General features: G+C 40.5%; 1 protein-coding gene across 6 annotated transcripts in view; it reads right to left on the bottom strand.

Annotated features, from left to right (window-relative positions):
* Nucleotides 1-17520, bottom strand: part of LOC140476899 (low-density lipoprotein receptor class A domain-containing protein 4-like) — a 248149-nt gene that overhangs the window by 142878 nt on the left and 87751 nt on the right. For 4 of the 6 annotated variants that reach the window (XM_072569805.1, XM_072569804.1, XM_072569803.1 and 1 more), the window contains one exon: nt 9090-9486. In XM_072569805.1, the coding sequence (XP_072425906.1) occupies nt 9090-9129 (40 nt within the window). In that variant the 5' untranslated portion in view covers nt 9130-9486. The remainder of the gene's footprint in view (nt 1-9089; nt 9487-17520) is intronic. The other 2 variants (XM_072569806.1, XM_072569808.1) reach the window with 1 other exon arrangement.

The following is a 17520-nucleotide window of genomic DNA, read 5'->3' as shown; positions in this document are numbered from 1 at the left end:
ACCCTGCGGGACACCGCTCGTCACCGGCTGCCATTCTGAAAAAGAACCTTTTATCCCAACTCTCTGCCTTCTGTCAGACAGCCAATCCTCAATCCATCCCAGTAGCTCACCTCGAACACCATGGGCCCTCACCTTGCTCAGCAGCCTCCCGTGTGGCACCTTATCAAAGGCCTTTTGGAAGTCTAGATAGACCACATCCACTGGGTTTCCCTGGTCTAACCTACTTGTCACCTCTCCAAAGAATACCAACAGGTTTGTCAGGCATGACCTCCCCTTAGTAAATCCATGTTGACTTGTTCTAATCAGACTCTGCTCTTCTAAGAATTTAGAAACCTCATCCTTAATGATGGATTCTAGAATTTTACCAACAACCGAGGTTAGGCTAATTGGCCTATAATTTTCCATCTTTTGTCTTGATCCTTTCTTGAACAATGGGGTTACAACCGCGATCTTCCAATCATCCGGGACTTTCCGTGACTCCAGTGACTCTTGAAAGATCTCAACCAATGCCTCCACTATTTCCTCAGCCACCTCTCTCAGAACTCTAGGATGTATCCCATCGGGGCCAGGAGATTTATCAATTTTAAGACTTTTTAGCTTTTCTAGCACTATCTCTTTTGTAATGACAACCATACTCAACTCAGCCTCCTGACTCCCTTTAGTTGTTGGGATATTACTCCTGTCTTCCACTGTGAAAACTGACGCAAAGTACTTGTTAAGTTCTCCTGCTATTTCCTTATCTCCCATCACTAGGCTTCCAGCATCAGTTTGAAGTGGCCCAATGTCTACTTTTGTCTGTCGTTTGTTTCTTATGTATTGAAAGAAACTTTTACTATCGTTTCTAATATTACTGGCTAGCCTACCTTCATATTTGATCCTCTCCTTTCTTATTACTCTCTTTGTTATCCTCTGTTTGTTTTTGTAGCCTTCCCAATCTTCTGATTTCCCACTGCTCTTGGCCACTTTATAGGATCTCTCTTTTTCTTTAATACATTTCCTGACTTCCTTTGTCAGCCATGGCTGTCTACTCCCTCCCTGGATAATCTTTCTTTTCTTGGGGATGAACCTCTGTACAGTGTCCTTTATTATACCCACAAACTCCTGCCATATTTGCTCTACTGTGTTCCCCGCAAGCCTCTGCTTCCAGTCTATTTTTGTCAGTTCCGCTCTCATGCCCTCATAATTACCTTTATTTAATTGTAACACCATATGAGATAAACAGCATTTGTATTGATGCACAAAGAAAAATGTACAAATTTGAAAAAATGTCTTAACAGAGTCTAAGCTTAGATTGATTGAAGTTGAAGTCAAGTGTTAGTAAGCTTCACATGGTCAGGAGAGAGATCACATCCGAGTGAGGCGCCATCCGAATGAATGCGTATTTCAGGAATTGTCGAGCAGATAGGAATTCATTGCAAGGGTTTTTTGTTCATAGTTTGTAAAGCTTGTAAGGTTTGTAACAGGTCAAATTGGAGCCCAAGATCAGGGGCCCAACACACAGCAAAGAATGAAATTCCAGGAAAACCACAATGCAAACTCACTGGGAACTGGAGTCTCAGAAGAGCCTGTGAGAGAGACAAGAGAGAGTGAGAGAAAGTGAGTGAGTGAGAGAGTGAGTGAGAGAGGGAGAGTGAGAGTGAGAGAGAGAGTGGGAAAGAGAGAGTGAGAGACTGAGAGTGAGTGAGAGAGAGGGAGGGAGAGTGAGTGAGAGGGAGAGAGTGGGGGGCAAGAGAGTGGGGGTGAGAGAGTGGGGGTGAGAGAGTGGGGGAGAGAGAGAGTGGGAGAGAGAGAGAGAGAGAAAGAGAGAAAGAAATCTGATTTGGTGAGTATTGGATAATGTTAAGGTTGAGTAATTTATTCCTAACTTCTCCTTTATAGTTGTTAAGGATCACAAATTGCAGGAAACTTGGACACCATGAATGCTCCTCCTGCAAATGTGGAAAATCAAAAAAATTTCCCGAGCTAAGGTTGGCCACATATGCAGGAAGTTTATTTAGCTCCAGTCCTTGCTTGATCACGTAGAGATGTACAGCACAGAAGCAGGCCCTTTGGTCCAACTCAACCTTGCTGACCAGGTCTCCCAAACTTAACTAGTCCCATTTGCCTGTGCCTGGTCCATATCCCACCAAATCTTTCCTATTCATATGCCTGTCCAAATGTCTTTTAAATATTGTAACTGTACCTGCATCTACCACTGCAGCTGGCAGATCATTCTACGGGAAGATTGCCCCTCAGGTCTCTTCTGAATCTTTCCACTCTCACCTTAAAACTATGCCCTCTATTTCTCTACCCTAGGGAAAATACCTTTGCTATTTACCTTATCCATGTCTCTCATGATTTTATAAACCTCTGTAAGGTCACCTCTCAACCTCCTTTGCTCCAGGGAAAGAAGTCCCACCCCACCCAGCCTCTCCTTATAACTCAAACCTTCTAGTCCCAGTAACATCCTTGTAAATCTTTTCTGCACTCTTACCAATTCAATAATATCCTTCCTGAAGCAGCACAACTAGAATTACAGACTGTACTCCAAAAGTGGCCTCACCAATGTCCTGTACAGCCTCAAGATGATGTCCCAACTCCTGTACTTAATACTCTGACCAATGAAGGTAAGCATGCCAAATGCCTTCCTCACCACCCTGTGATGCCATTTTCAAGGAATTATATACCGAACTCTTAGGTCTCTTTGTTTGACCACACTCCCCAGGGCTCTACCATTAATTGTGCAAGTCCTGTCCTGATTTCTCTTACCAAAATGCAACACTTTGCATTTATCTAAATTAAACTCTACCTGCCACTCCTCAGTCCAGCTGATCAAGATCCCATGGTGTCATCTGCAAACTTATGAACCATTCTTCCTATATTCTCATCCAAATCATTTATATAAATGGCAAGCAACAGTGATCCTAGCACTGCTAGTCACAGGCCTACTATCCAAAGAACAACACTTTACCACCAACTTCTGTCTCCTACTATCAAGTCAATTTTGTAACCAATTCGCTAGCTCTCCCTGGATCTCATTCATCTAACTCTACTAACTAATCTAGGGAACCTTGTCCTAAGCCTTGCTAAAATCCATGTAGACAACTTCTACCACTCTGCCCTCATCTACCTTCTTGGTTACGCCCTCAAAAAGATCTCAATCAAGTTTGTGCGACATGATTTTCCATGCACAAAGCCCATACTGACTATCCCTAATGAGTCCTTGCCTCTCCCATATGCATGTAAACACTGTCTCTCAGAAACCCCTCCAATAATTACCCACATCAGACGCACCAGTCTATAATTTCTGGGCTTTTCCTTGTAGCCTTTCTTAAATAAAGGCACAACATTAGCAACCCTCCAGTCTTCCAGCACCTCACCAGTGGCTACAGATGATACAAATATCTCTGCTGGTGGCCTGCAATTTCTTCCTTAACTTCCCAAATTTCCTGGGATACAGATGATTTGGTCTCAGGAATCTATCCACCTTTATGTGTTTTAAGATTGACAGCACCTCCTCTTTTATAATGTGGACTATTTTCAAGACATTACAATTTATTTCCCCAAATTCCCTAGCTTTCACATCTTGCGCCACCATAAAAACCAATGTGAAACATTTATTTAGTTGCTCACCCATTTCCTGTGGTTCCACACAGGCATGGCCTCATTGATCTTTAAGGGGCCCTAATCTCTCTCTAGTTACACTTTTGACCTTAATATATTCGTAGAACCTCTATGGATTCTCTTTAACCTCATTTGCAAAGGCAATCTCATTTTTGCCCTCCTGATTTCCCTCTCAAGTGTGTTCCTATTCCCCTTGTACTCAAGGAATTCACTTGATCCTAGCTGTTTACACCTGGTATAGGCCTCCTTTTTTTCCTTGGCGAGAACCTCACACTGGAGCATCTGTGATGTCGAGGACATCACAAATACCACGTTTACCAAACTGAGCAAGCCACTAATAAGGGATATTCAGGCAGAAAAGCATTCGGGGTTGACCACCAGGTAGACCAGTAAGCATGAGCAGGTAGAGCAAGGCTTCCTTGTGGCCCCTCCTCTCAAGCAGGTATACTGGGTTGGATACTGTTCCATGACCTCTCATGGAAAAGCAGCAGCAGCCAAGTTTGTGGCTGTATCGTTGGCTCTGCTGCATAGCAGGGGAGGAAAAAGGAGCACTTTAGTGATAGGAGACTCGATGTGCAGTTCTGTCTGCAAACAAGACTTTTAAATGTATATTGCTTCCCTGGTGTTAGGATCAGAGATGTCTCAGAATGTCTGCTATACTCAGAATATGGCAAAAGGAAGATAGGTGAACGCGTGGCTCAGGGGATGGTGTAGGAAGAAGGGCTTTAGATTTTGGATCATTGGACACTTTCTGGGGAAGGTGGGACTGGTGCAAGCTGGGTAAATCACACCTGAGCCAGAATAAATCCAACATCTTTGCTGGGAGGTTTGTTTCTACAGTTGGAGAGGTTTTAAACTAATTTAGCAGGGGATGGGGCACAGAGTAGATGTAAAATCAAGAACAATTTAAGTCAGATACAGAAGGAATACTAGGATAGTCGAACAGGCAGAGAAGACATGGGCATGAACAGGCATAAAGGAGAACTGGAAAGCTAAATTATATTTATTTTAATGCAAAGAGCCTGACTGGTAAGGTGGATGCACTTAGAGCATTGATCAACACATGGGAATATGATATCATTGTGATCACTGAGACATGGTTAAAGAAAGAGCAAGACTGGCAGCTCAACATTCCAGAGTAGAGATGAGGGCATGGGAGAATGACATAGAAGGCTCTTCAAATGAGGTCATCTAAGTAGATGTTTTAAAAGAGAAAAGCTATCATTTTGCTGGATATATACTACAGCATTCCAATAGTCAGAGGGAGATAAAGGAGCAAATATGTAGATAAATCACAAAAGGATGTGAGACGAGTAGGCTTGTAGTAGGAGGAATTTCAACTTTAGTCTCATGAATTAAGATCACCTTAGTCTGAAAGGATTAGGCAGAGTGGAATTTTTCCAATGCACTCAGGAGAGTTTTCCGTGCCTATAAGATCATGAGATGGGGAATTCTAGGGAGTGAAGCCAGTCAATTGGTTGTCAGTGGGAAAACATTTTGAGGATAGTGACCATAACTGGAAGTTTCAACGTCGTTATGGAAATGGTTAGGAATGGTTCTAGAAGTTAAGTGTCTAAGTTGAGGGAAGGCCAATTTCAATATCATTGACAGAATCTGGCAAACATAGATTGGGAGCAGCTACTTGCAGGCAAGTCTACATTTAGAAAGTGAGGGTCTTTCAGAAGTAGTATATTGAGAGCTCAGGGCCAGCTTGCACCTCTAAGTCTAAAGGGCAAGGGTAGCAAGGCTGGGGAACCTTAGATGTCAAGGTATATCAAGAGTTTGATACAGAAAAAGAAGAAAACATTTGTTAGGTGCGCAGCATTAAAAACAGAAGAGGTCTTTCAGAAGTATACTCATTAGGATGCTGAAAAAAGAAATTAGGAGAACAAAGAGGGATTGCAAAATATCTTTTACAGGTAGAATTAGGTCTATTGCCACGAGTGCAATGGAAAGTTTACAAAGTCGCCACTTACAGTGCCATGTTAGCTATAAAGATATCCAGGTACAATACCTTAGGAATAGATTAGAAAAAAAATCAAAGAAATAAAAAGATCAGCATTACTGTCCTTCAAGCAGACTGTGCCGGGCCTTGCCTCCAGCCCAAGTCAAATTCAACCTGATTCTATACAATGGATGCAGCCCACTCCGGGCTCCAAGCTCCACCGCACAGTCGCAGCCAATAACCCATATGTCCGACTGTGGGCCCACCGCAGATGCACTCCAGGCACCAAGCTCCACTGTAGCTGACAGCCCATTGAGATCCCACTGTGAGTCTACTGCAACCCCACTCTGGAGTCCAAACTCCGCGCAGCTGAGGGCCCACCAAGCTCCCAGGTCCAGGCTCCAGGCCTACCGAAGCCAAGATTTCTTGATCCGGGTATAGTCACCGCTCCTGCTAACAACCCTCTGACACCGCTCCGGCTTCCGCATGTCAAGAGATGACAGAAAATAAAAGATAAAGAAAAAAACAGAAAAGAGGAGAGAGAAGGAAGGGTTAGGCCAGCCTGGAGCATATGCGTTTAGGAGCCTTAATACTCCCTCTACATGCCAGTGACACCATCTTGAAGTAATTATGCATACAATGTAGCTCCTGACAGCTGGAAGTTGGCAGTGAGATGCTGACTGAGAAGGGCTGCCTTCTGAAACATTTAAGGCCTTTGATGTTGAATCTTCAATGACTCTTAGCCTGGATTTCAGTAGGCATGAACTGATATATCTCAGAGATTGCAACATGAAAGTTGGTAAGAGAATGAAACTCTGGAAGGGTTGGATAGACAAACAAGGAATGCACACTCCATTGGAGTCCTCTTCCAGATGAAATTTCACAGAAAACCCCAAAGCATTTTATAAGTATATTAAGAGCAAGAGGATGATCAGGGCAAGAATGGGACCTAAAAGACACCAAAGAGGCAATTTGTGTGTGGAGCCAGAGGATATTGGTGAGGTATAAAATGAATATTTATCATCTGTATTCACAAAGGAGAAAATTATTGTAGCTGGAGATTTCAATTGGCATGATAAGGTTCTACAGCATGTTAAGATTAATAAAGAGGAGATAAAAGAAATGTCTAGTAGGCATAAAGGTGCATAAATCCCCTGGACGTGATGGGATGTATCCCAGGCTGTTGTGAGAGGCAAGGTAGAAGATTGCTAGGACCCTGACAGAGATACTTAATACTTTGCTGGCCACAGATAAAGTGCCAGATGGTTAGAGGACAGCTCATGTGGTTCCTTTGTTTTAGAAGGGCAGCAAGGTTAGGCTGAGTGATTATAGACCACTTAGTCTGAGGTCAGAGAAATTATTTGAAAAAATGTGAGGGATGGGATTAACCAACACCTGGAAACGCAGGGATTGATCAGGGAGAGTCAGCACAGATTTGTTGGATGGAGATACAATCTGAACTAAAGTAATTGAGTTTTTCTTTGCAAAGGTGACTAAATATATTGATGAGGGTAGTGCAGTTGATTTGGTTTACATGGACTTTGATAAGGACTTTAACAAAGTCCCACATGGAAGGCTGGTCCAAAAGGTAATAGCCAATGGGATTCAAGGCAAATTGTCAACCTGGATTCAAAATTGGCTTGCAAATAGAAAGCAAAGACTGATGGTGGAGGTTTCTTTTTGTGATTGGAAACATGTGACTAGTGGTGTGCCACAAGGTTTGGTGCCAAGATCCTTGCTGTTTGTTCAGTATGTTAACAACTTGCATGTGAATATACAAAGTACATTTAGTCGGTTTGCAGATGACATAAAAATTGGTAATATTATTGACAGTGAGAAGGATAGTCTCAGGCTACAGTTTCATATTGACCTGCTGGTAAACTGGGCAGAGCAATAGTAGATGGAATTTGATCCTGATATGTGTGAGGTAATGCATTTTGAGAGATCTAATAAGAGAAGAATGTACACAATGAATGGTAGAGCTCTAGGGAGTTACTTGGGAATAAAGAGACCTTGGGGTACAATTCCACAGGCACCTGAAGATGTCAGCACAAGCAGACAGAGCGGTGATAAAGGTAAATAGGATGCTTGCCATCATTAGCCAGAGTATAGAATACAGAAGCAATGTAGTTGAAATAAATCCACAAAGGTTAGTATTCCATCACCAATCACCCTTTATTTACACGTGGAGAGTCCTTGACACTGATCCAGCTCCCTTATAGTCAACTCTCAGCAAACAGGATGTCTGACACTCCTGTTTATATCTGCCAGCCGGGCTCCCTGACTGAACCAAATTTACAGCCTCAATCAGTGAAGTCATTCTATGAGGTCCATCTGGCTGACCTCATTATAATCACTACAAAAGTCTTGTCGCAATTTTATAAAGTTTTGGTTAGTAAACAATACCGTGTGCATTTCTGGCTGCCACATGATCATAACGACGTGGCTGCACTGGCTAGGGTACAGGGGAGATTCACGAGGATGTTGCCTAGGATGGAATGTCTCAGTTATGAGGAGTGACTGGATATCCAGTCTGACTAATGTAATTTAGTTTTTGTTTTGAAAAGGCAACTAATTATATTGATAAGGGTAGTGCAGTTGATTTGGTTTACATGGACTTTGATAAGGACTTTGACAAAGTCCCACATGGAAGGATGGTTCAAAAGGTAATAGCCTATGGGATTTATGGCAATTGACAAAATTGGTTTGCAAAGAGAAAGCAAAGACTGATGGTGGAGGTTTTGTTTTCATTGGAGCAGAGGAGGCAGAGCATGAATCTGACTGAGGTATATAAAATTATGAGAGGCATAGATAGTGTAGATCATGAGAATCTTCTCCCCATGGCAGTCATGTCAAAGACCAGACAATTTTGGTTTAGGGGTGATCAGAGGAAAAATGTTTTCACCCAGAGGGTGGTAGAATTATGGAACGCACTGCCTAAAAGGATGCAGAGACAAATACTCTCAACATTTAAAAGCATCTGGATGAGCACTTAAAATGCCAGGGTTTAGTAGACTACAGACCAGGTTCAGTTAAGTGGGATTAGTACAGTTTGATGTTCATTGATCAACACAGACATGATGGGCTACAATGCGTGTTTTTATGCTATATGACTCTCTGACAAGCAGAGATCTATCAACTCTTATACTTATGAATGTGATCTCATACAGAGGTATTATTTTAATTACAAACATTTCAAGTATTTACAAATGACTACTTTTTACTATCCCGCATGGTTTTCCAACTTGCAAACTACTCAACTTGCGAACCCATTTGCAATCTGAGAAGGGCTGTACATATTCTAAAAGTTATTATGCAATCAGTTGCTACCACCTTTTTGGTCATAACATTCCATCTCAAAGCAATGTGCTGCTGAAAAAAGTTCTCATCTTCATTCTGCTCATCAGCCAATTACCTTAATCCATGTTTGTTGGTTATTGATCCATTTGTCATGGCAATTTTCTCTTAATTTGTTCAAACATATTTTTGTAGAGTTTCTATGAGAAATCTCTACTGTAATAGACATTATCAAAACACTTACCTTTTAAAGCATTTGTGGATTGAAGATCAACTTCCTGCATACTGTTTTCCAAGCAAAGCTTGCAATGTCAACTTCAACTTATCCTCACTGATCGATTTCGAACAGAAAGTAGCCAGGACACCTCCATTTTTGGTCTTGACAGTCCATTTCTAATTGCGGTGCATTTCATCTGCGAATAAACAATCTCTAAAAGCAGTTGTGCAAACAAAAGTTGATGTTCCAAACTGACAAAGTATTAGCCACCAAGCCACAAAAATGTTGCCATTGTAAACTTGAAGGTAACAGCAGAAAGAGGAACCAACTCCACTGTTGTCTTTTTGAAAATGTAGTTATAATCTTCTCCGGGATTTAGTCACAAACATTTTCAATTCCCATTCTATGGCACTTCATGCATGTTCTGAAAAATTAAAAACCAGAGAAGATTATGTTTTTATGAGCTACAGTTATTTTTGTTAGTAGGTTTGACGAAGAGAGACAGGCTTCAAGGAATGCTAGTTCATATTGAAAGTCTTCAAATATAAAATGAAAAAAATTCAACAATTCTCGAAATAAAGTTTTTCTGTTGACTTTGAATTGCAAAAAAATATTAAATTTCATAAACGTGTATCATTGAAAAAAATAATGAGATTCATGCCTTAACAATCATGTTTACCAAGTATTAGAGCTTTTGGTAAAAAAAAATGCAATACGGAAATCCACTTTGCATCACGAAATAAAGAATGTTTTAATTTACCACCTAAATTACTACGAAGGTGAAAGTCCTAGGAACGGCTTCTGTCGCAAGACGTTTGCACCAAAACAGAAGCAGCAAGAAAGATAGTCATTTAACAGAGATAGTTATTTAAAGGAGAGTAAAAGTTTTGTAAATCTATCAATCTAGATGTGGTGAAATTATACATAACATACATAAATAAAAGATGTTTACCCATAGTATTGGTTACTAAACTAGACAGCTCAATTAGGTGATTTGTAGACAACAGAAAGTGAATGCAGTCACAAAGACAGATTCATAATCTATCATAGGCTAGAAGAGTACATTGATAGAGCTGGTACTGCATCATTCCTATCCAAAATTGATCTGTTAAAAGCATATTTGCAAGTACCATTGACAATAAGGTCTAAGGAAATTTCCACTTTTGCCATACCTAATAGATTGTACCAATGGCAGGTTACACCATTTGGATTTCAGAATGTCTCAGGCACATTTCAATGATTAATGAGTAGAGTTATAGCTGAAAAGCTAATTATGTTGTTTATTTGGATCGCATTGTAGTACATAGTACAACACGGACAGAACACAGTTAGAAAACTTGTTTTCTCAATTACAGTCAGCCAGATTAGTGTTAAACCTAATAAAAAGTGAATCTTCAAAAGTCAAGGTGAGACTCTTAGGACATGTCATAGGATAAGGTCAAGTGTCACCCAGAACAGTAAAAGCTTTAATTGATTTTCCCATTCACGGAACAAAGCGAGAGATAACAAGGATCTTGGGAATATATAGATTTTATTGAAAACTTGTATCTAACTTTAATACCATACCATTAACTAATTTGCTGTGTACAGAGACAAAGATGGTGCAGTCAATAGAATGCCAGGTAACCTTTGAAAAGCTAAAAGCAATTTTAATGAATGGACATGTATTAATTGCACCTAACTTTAGCAAACCATTTAAATTGACAGTAGACACTAGCAATTTGGGGATTAGAGTAGTTCTCTTACAGAGGCTAGAAGGGAGAAGCCCCGACTTATTTTTCCAAGTTGAACCAACATCAAAGGAAATATTCAGCAATAGAAGAGAAGGCATTGGTGGTGTCAGAAGTTCTTTGACTCTTTGAAGTTTATGTTTGACATTGAAACTGTGAAGTCTTGTGTTTTACTGACAGGAATATGTTAACTTTTCTATAAAAGTTAAGAACTCAGACTCCAAAATTATTCAGATTGAGCTGAGATCTTTAGCTATTTAACAAAACATTTACATACTTCCACAAAAGAAAATATAATTACTGATGTGTTAGCCCAAATATAAACTGCTGTGAATTTAAGAACATGACCAAGTTGAAAAGTGATTAAGAATCCGTTGGGAGGAAGATGAATGTCTGTGAGTTTTGTGTTTTGTTTGTCGTTTAAGTCTTTCTAACCTTATCACTTTCTAAAATGACATTTCATGTTCTGAGAGTGGAGGCACATTAGAACCTCCAGTCATTTTTCTATTTTGTTTTTGGTTTGGAGCTGTGAACTGACTGTTGAGAGCTGAAAAGTGAACTTTGGACTGTAAGCTTTTGTTTGCTCTGTTCTTTTGAAATAAGCAGCAGCAAACAGTCCAAAGATCACTTCTGTTTTTTTGTTTGAGAGGCAAGGTGTGAAATTAATTGCAGATTTGTTCTTAATAAAAGAGCTCCATAAACACTCCAGACAGGCCTTACGTTCAAATAGATGGCAGATATTTATTTGAATGATAACAGGACATCATAGAAAGATGAGGTAAAAACAATGACTGCAGATGCTGGAAACCAGATTCTGGATTAGTGGTGCTGGAAGAGCACAGCAGTTCAGGCAGCATCCAAGAAGCTGCCTGAACTGCTGTGCTCTTCCAGCACCACTAATCCATCATAGAAAGATGATCACTCTAGCAAGGAGAATCCAAAGTTTGAACTGTTTTTTGGACTGTGTGTTTGGGGAATAATATGAATGCTACAACATGAAGATTTGCCTAATATCCCACCATCAGCTATTAGAAGTTCAGAGAATAGAAACTAAGTAACTGAATCTTCATTCAAATTGAAGATGATGATATAATAGCCATTACTGAGAAATAGCTGCAGGATGGTTGGGATTGGGAACTAAATAAATTAGGTTGTAAGGATGGACAGGAAAAAGGCAGAGGAGGTGAAGTACCCTTATTGATTAGAAACAAAATTATTTCAATGGCAAGGGAGGATATAATGAGGGGAAAGCATTCAGTGGAGACTGCATGGGGGCGGGGAGAACTGAGGAATAGTGAAGGCCATAAAACTGTAATAGATGTTATGTACAGACACCTTGGTAGCAGCTCTGAAGTGCTTGATTGAATAAATGTACCAATTAGGCAGGTGTGTAGCAAAACCAGAGTCATATTAATTTGGGGATTTTAACTTTTTTAATAGACTTTTTATTGAAAATTTAACATATTTTTACAAGTTTACAAATAAAAAAAACCCCAAGTATAAACACTGATATATAATTAAATCTTAAATAAATAATAACCAAAATCTATCAAACAGAAAAAAGAGATACCGAGGAAAAAAACAAAACTCAACTAACTACTAATCTAACCTACAACTAACCAGAGTGTATAATTAAGTCTCTTACATTATTCAGGTAAACAACGATGGATAACACAGAAATTGAGTAGTGAGATACATGCTCGGAATGTGTTAACATCAAATCATAACAAAACCCGTATTCCTGCGTGATTCCTCTCCCAAGGGGCCCTGGACTAGCCAGGTTCGCCATCTCAGTTAAAGAAAAGCCCTTGTTAGGATGGCCAAAATATTTGTATTTGTGTAATTCAAGAAGGGCTGCCATATTTTACAGATTAATTCGGTCTTTTGGTGCACCATATTTGTAAGGAAGTCAAGGGGAATACGTTCCATGATTATTCTGTGCCAATTCGAAAGCTCAGGGGGGCCCTCAGCCACTCAGTTTACCAAAATATTTTTCCTTGCACAGAAAAGAGAATAGAAAATAATCTCTTCCCATGCATATCCAGGGAGGGTAAGTTCGAAAAGCCCAAAAGGAGAGATACTGGATCCACTCTAATTTCCGTTCCTAAGATTTCTGTAAGAGCACTTGCTACTTTAGTCCAATATCTGCGGATCTTATGATAGGTCCATAAACAATGTACAAGAGTACCCACCTCTACTTTACATTTGGGACACATTGGAGATGCTCCTGCCTTAAATTTTGCCAATCGGTCCGGTGCTATATGGGCCCTATCAAGTATCTTCAACTGAATGGCTGGAGTTCTGTTGCAGATGGAGATTTTTCTGGCATTTTCCCAAATGTCATTCCACATTTCTATAGAGATTTCCAGTCCCAAATCCCGATCCCATGTTTTAAGCAGATTGTCCATATCTCCCGATACTTCATCATGTAATAAATGATAAATAGTGCTGACTGAAGATACCCCCATTGGCCATAACACTCTACGTTCTCTATCTGATTTATAAAGACTATCTAATAGCGTAGTCTTGTTCTGTATGTAATCTTGAATTTGGAAGTATCGAAAGAGATCACCATTAGGTAATCCAAATTTCTGATGCAGCTATACAAAAGACATCAGGACCCCTTCTTTAAACACATCCCCTAAACAGGAGATACCCCTGGATCTCAAGAATTAAGAAGGGATGAGACTGAAGACAAGATGACCCAGGAGAATACAGAGGAAAATCTACAGAGGAGAATTGACAAAGCTAGCTGGCTTTGAAACTTTTTTTTTGTAAATCTTAAATCGTGTTTTTTTTTAAATCAGACCAGTATTGTAAAGGGGGAGGTAAAAGATAGGTTTAAGAGAAAGGAGTTGTAACTAGCTGTTCTTTTAATGTTCTGTGTTGGGCTTAAAGAATAAAACTTTTAATTTTTACTTCACATAGAATATTACAGTGCAGTATAGGCCCTTCGGCCCTCAATGTTGTGCCGACCCGTGAAACCAATCTGAAGCCCATCTAAACTACACTATTCCATTCTCGTCCATATGCCTATTCAATGACCATTTAAATGCCCTTAAAGTTGGCAAGTCTATGACCGTTGCAGACAGTGCATTCCATGCATCTTCTACTCTGAGTAAACAAACTGCCTCTGACATCTGTGCTATATCTATCACCCCTCAATTTAAAGCTATGTTCCTTCGTGCTAGCCACCACTATCCAAGGAAAAAGGCACTCACTGTCCAACCTATCTAACCCTCTGATTATCTTATGTCTCAGTTCAGTCAACTCTCAATCTTCGTCTCTCTAACGAAAACAGCCTCAAGTCCCTCAGCCTTTCCTTGTAAGACCTTCCCTCCATACCAGGCAATTACCATCCTAGTAAATCTCCTCTGAACCCTTTCCAAAGTTTCCACATCCTTCCTATAATACGGTGGCCAAAACTGTAAGCAATACTCCAGGTGTGGCTACACCAGAGCTTTGTACAGCTGCAGCATGACCTCATAGTTCCGAAACTCAATCCCTCTACCAATAAAAGCTATCACACTGTATGCCTTCTTAACAGCCGTATCAACCTGGGTGGCATCTTTCAAGGATCTAGTACCTGGATACAGAGATCTCTCTGCTCATCTACACTACCAAGAAACTTACCATTAGCCCGGTACTCTCACAGGAATGCATAACCACCAGGATACGTGAACATCAACTAGCCACAAAACAACATGACCAACTCTCACTAGTATCCTTACATACAGATGAAGGACATCACTTCGACTGGGACAACATATCCATCCTAGGACAAGCCGTACGAGAATTCCTAGAAGCATGGCATTTCAACCGGAACTCTATCAACAAACAAATTGACTTGGATCCCATTTAACACTCCCTGAGAAGAGCAACAGGAAATGGCATCATCATGGGAAATGATGTCATCACAGAAATGACATCACCAACCCTGGAGAAACTCAAACATATAAATAGAAAGCGGGCTATGCCACCAGTCCTTCATTCGGAGGCTCACCGAACAGGCTACCTAGTATGCTGACGGAACGTCTGAAAACGAACCTTCCAGCTCAGCGAGCAAACCCACATCCAGAGTCTTAACCTGAGCTACAAATCCTCTCAAAACTCGCTAACATATATGAGCATAATACACTAAATCTGGCCTGAAAATTGGAAGTCAATGCCATCTGACAGACCACCACCCACAAACAGCTGTACTTCCTGCACGAATGCCTAAGGAAACAGGTACTACCTAAATGTCTTAAATACAAAACCTCCCCTTAACACTCCACTAGCCAAAAGAATAGTTTAGATCAGAGTGGTGCTATAAAAGCACAGCCTGGAGGCTTCCTGCCTCTATTACTGATGAAGGGCTTTTTTTTGCCCAAAACGCCGATTTTCCTGCTCCTCGGATGCTGCCTGACCTGCTGTGCTTTTCCAGTACCACTCTAATCTAAACTCTGGTTTCCAGCATCTGCAGTCCTCATTTTTGCCTAGCCAAAAGAATAGCACAGCAAAATGGCCACATAATGCTTATAGAAATGTTTAAGGGTGCCCACAACAGACTCTGTAAATACAACCGGGAAATTTTGCGCCAAAATGATTTACTCAATATGCAATAGATCATGATTGGACAGTCACAGTACAGCAAGCCATAGATATTAGACAGTGATAAAACACAGAAAATGAAAAAAACTAGACCTGCAGAAAAAACTAGACAAACTTATGCAAAATAACAACACTGACAACACAGAAGCATGGATTAAAAAACTTATCTTCCCAATCCTTAACAGACACTGAAAAAGCCATCTTAGTAAGAGGATTAAATTACAACTTCCAGGATGTGGACAAGAAAGATTTCTTAGCAGCATTAGAAACAACACTGAAAGACAACCAACTCACAGAAGAAACCCAACAAACAATCAGACAGCCAGTCAAACCAACATTAAGCAGGAAAAAGGGAGGAAACACACTAAATACACAAGAAAGGACAGCACTAAAAAGACTTTTAAAAATTGTTATCCTACCTGCAAACAAAGCATGCTTGGTAGTCATCTTAAATCAGAGATTACATTGAGAAAGCAAATGCACTACTTGCAGATACCAACACTTACCAACAAGTGGTGATACACCCAACCCCACAACTAGAGAACCGAATCATAGCCTCACTCAAAAAACTTCAGAAATCTGGAGAAATAACTAAGACTAAAACTTCCAAAAAAAAACCAGACGGATCCATCATACCATGCTTCTACGAATTACTCAAAATTCACAAACCAGGAGCCCCCCTCAGACCCATAGTCTGGCAACCTGGAACATCAACTTACAGACTGGCCAAGGAGCTACACCAAAGACTAAAACATTTAGTAGAAGATGCATGCCACTCCATCCACTCCACCCAAAAATTCCTGAAGATCATCTAAGACACCAAAATAGAAGAGGATGAAATAATGGTTTCCTTGGATTAACAGCCCTGTTCACATCCCATCAACATCAACCTGGCCAAGGAAAAACTGACTATATTATTAGAAGAACCAAAGTCACACACACCAAACACCACCTACTTCTTCAGCAAGGACAATATCGTCACGCTAGTGGACCTATGCCGTACCACCCACTTAGCTTTCAACAAGACCTACAGACAAACGAATAGAACACCCATGGGATCTCTGATAACAGGTCCTTAGCAGAGATAGTAATGCAGAGACTCAAACAAACAGCTCTGCCAACCATCCAACCCAAACTTTGGGTCCACTAAGTGGATAACACCTTTGTCATCACTAAACAAAACAAATTAGAGGAAACCTTCAAGACCATCATTAATACCTTTCTGGCACAAAATTCACTAAAGAGAAGGAAAACAATAACAAACTGTCATTCCTAGATGTTGCAGTAGAGTTGACAGCCAAAGGGGAACTTCAAACCAGCGGATACAGGAAAACAACACGTATGGACCAAATATTGAACTACAGAAGCAATCATCCCAAAATCCACACATGAGGCTGCATTAGAACATTATTTCAATGAGTCACCATATACTGCTTCACAGAGGAACAATGCAGAGCAGAGGAAAATCACCTGTACAGCGTATTCAAAAAAGAACGGGTACCCAATGAACACAGTCCGCAGATTTCTGAGCAACAAACCCTAACAAGCAGACAAAACATGTCCAGAAACCCTAGCCACTCTCCACTACATCAAAGACATCTCAGAAAAGACCTGCCAGACTACTCAGGCCCCTTGGCATCATGGTAGCCCACAAACCCGTCAACACACTAAAACAGCAGCTAATGAACTTGAAAGATCCTATACAGACAACAAGCAAAACTAATATCATCTATAAAATACCTTGCAAGAACTGTAGCAAACACTACATTGGACAAACAGGCATAAAATTAGCCACCAGGATACATAGACATCAACTAGCCACAAAACGACATGACCCAATCTCACTAGTATCCTTACATACAGATGAAGAAGGACACCACTTTGACTGGGACAACACATCCATCCTAGGACAAGCCAAACAGAGACATGCAAGAGAATTCCTAGAAGCATGGCACTCGAACCGGAACTCTATCAACAAACACATTGACTTGGATCCCAGCTACCACCCCCCGAGAAAAAGAACATGAAAATGACATCACCATGGGAAATGACATCACCACAGGAAATGATGTCACCAATCCTGGGGAAACTGAAACGTATAAATACAAAGGGGCTACACCACCAATGCTTCATTC

This window comes from Chiloscyllium punctatum, chromosome 5, assembly GCF_047496795.1.
Source record: "Chiloscyllium punctatum isolate Juve2018m chromosome 5, sChiPun1.3, whole genome shotgun sequence".
Taxonomy (NCBI): domain Eukaryota; kingdom Metazoa; phylum Chordata; class Chondrichthyes; order Orectolobiformes; family Hemiscylliidae; genus Chiloscyllium; species Chiloscyllium punctatum.
The sequence above is the reverse complement of the archived record's forward strand: the minus strand, read 5'-3'. Positions and strand labels throughout refer to the sequence as shown.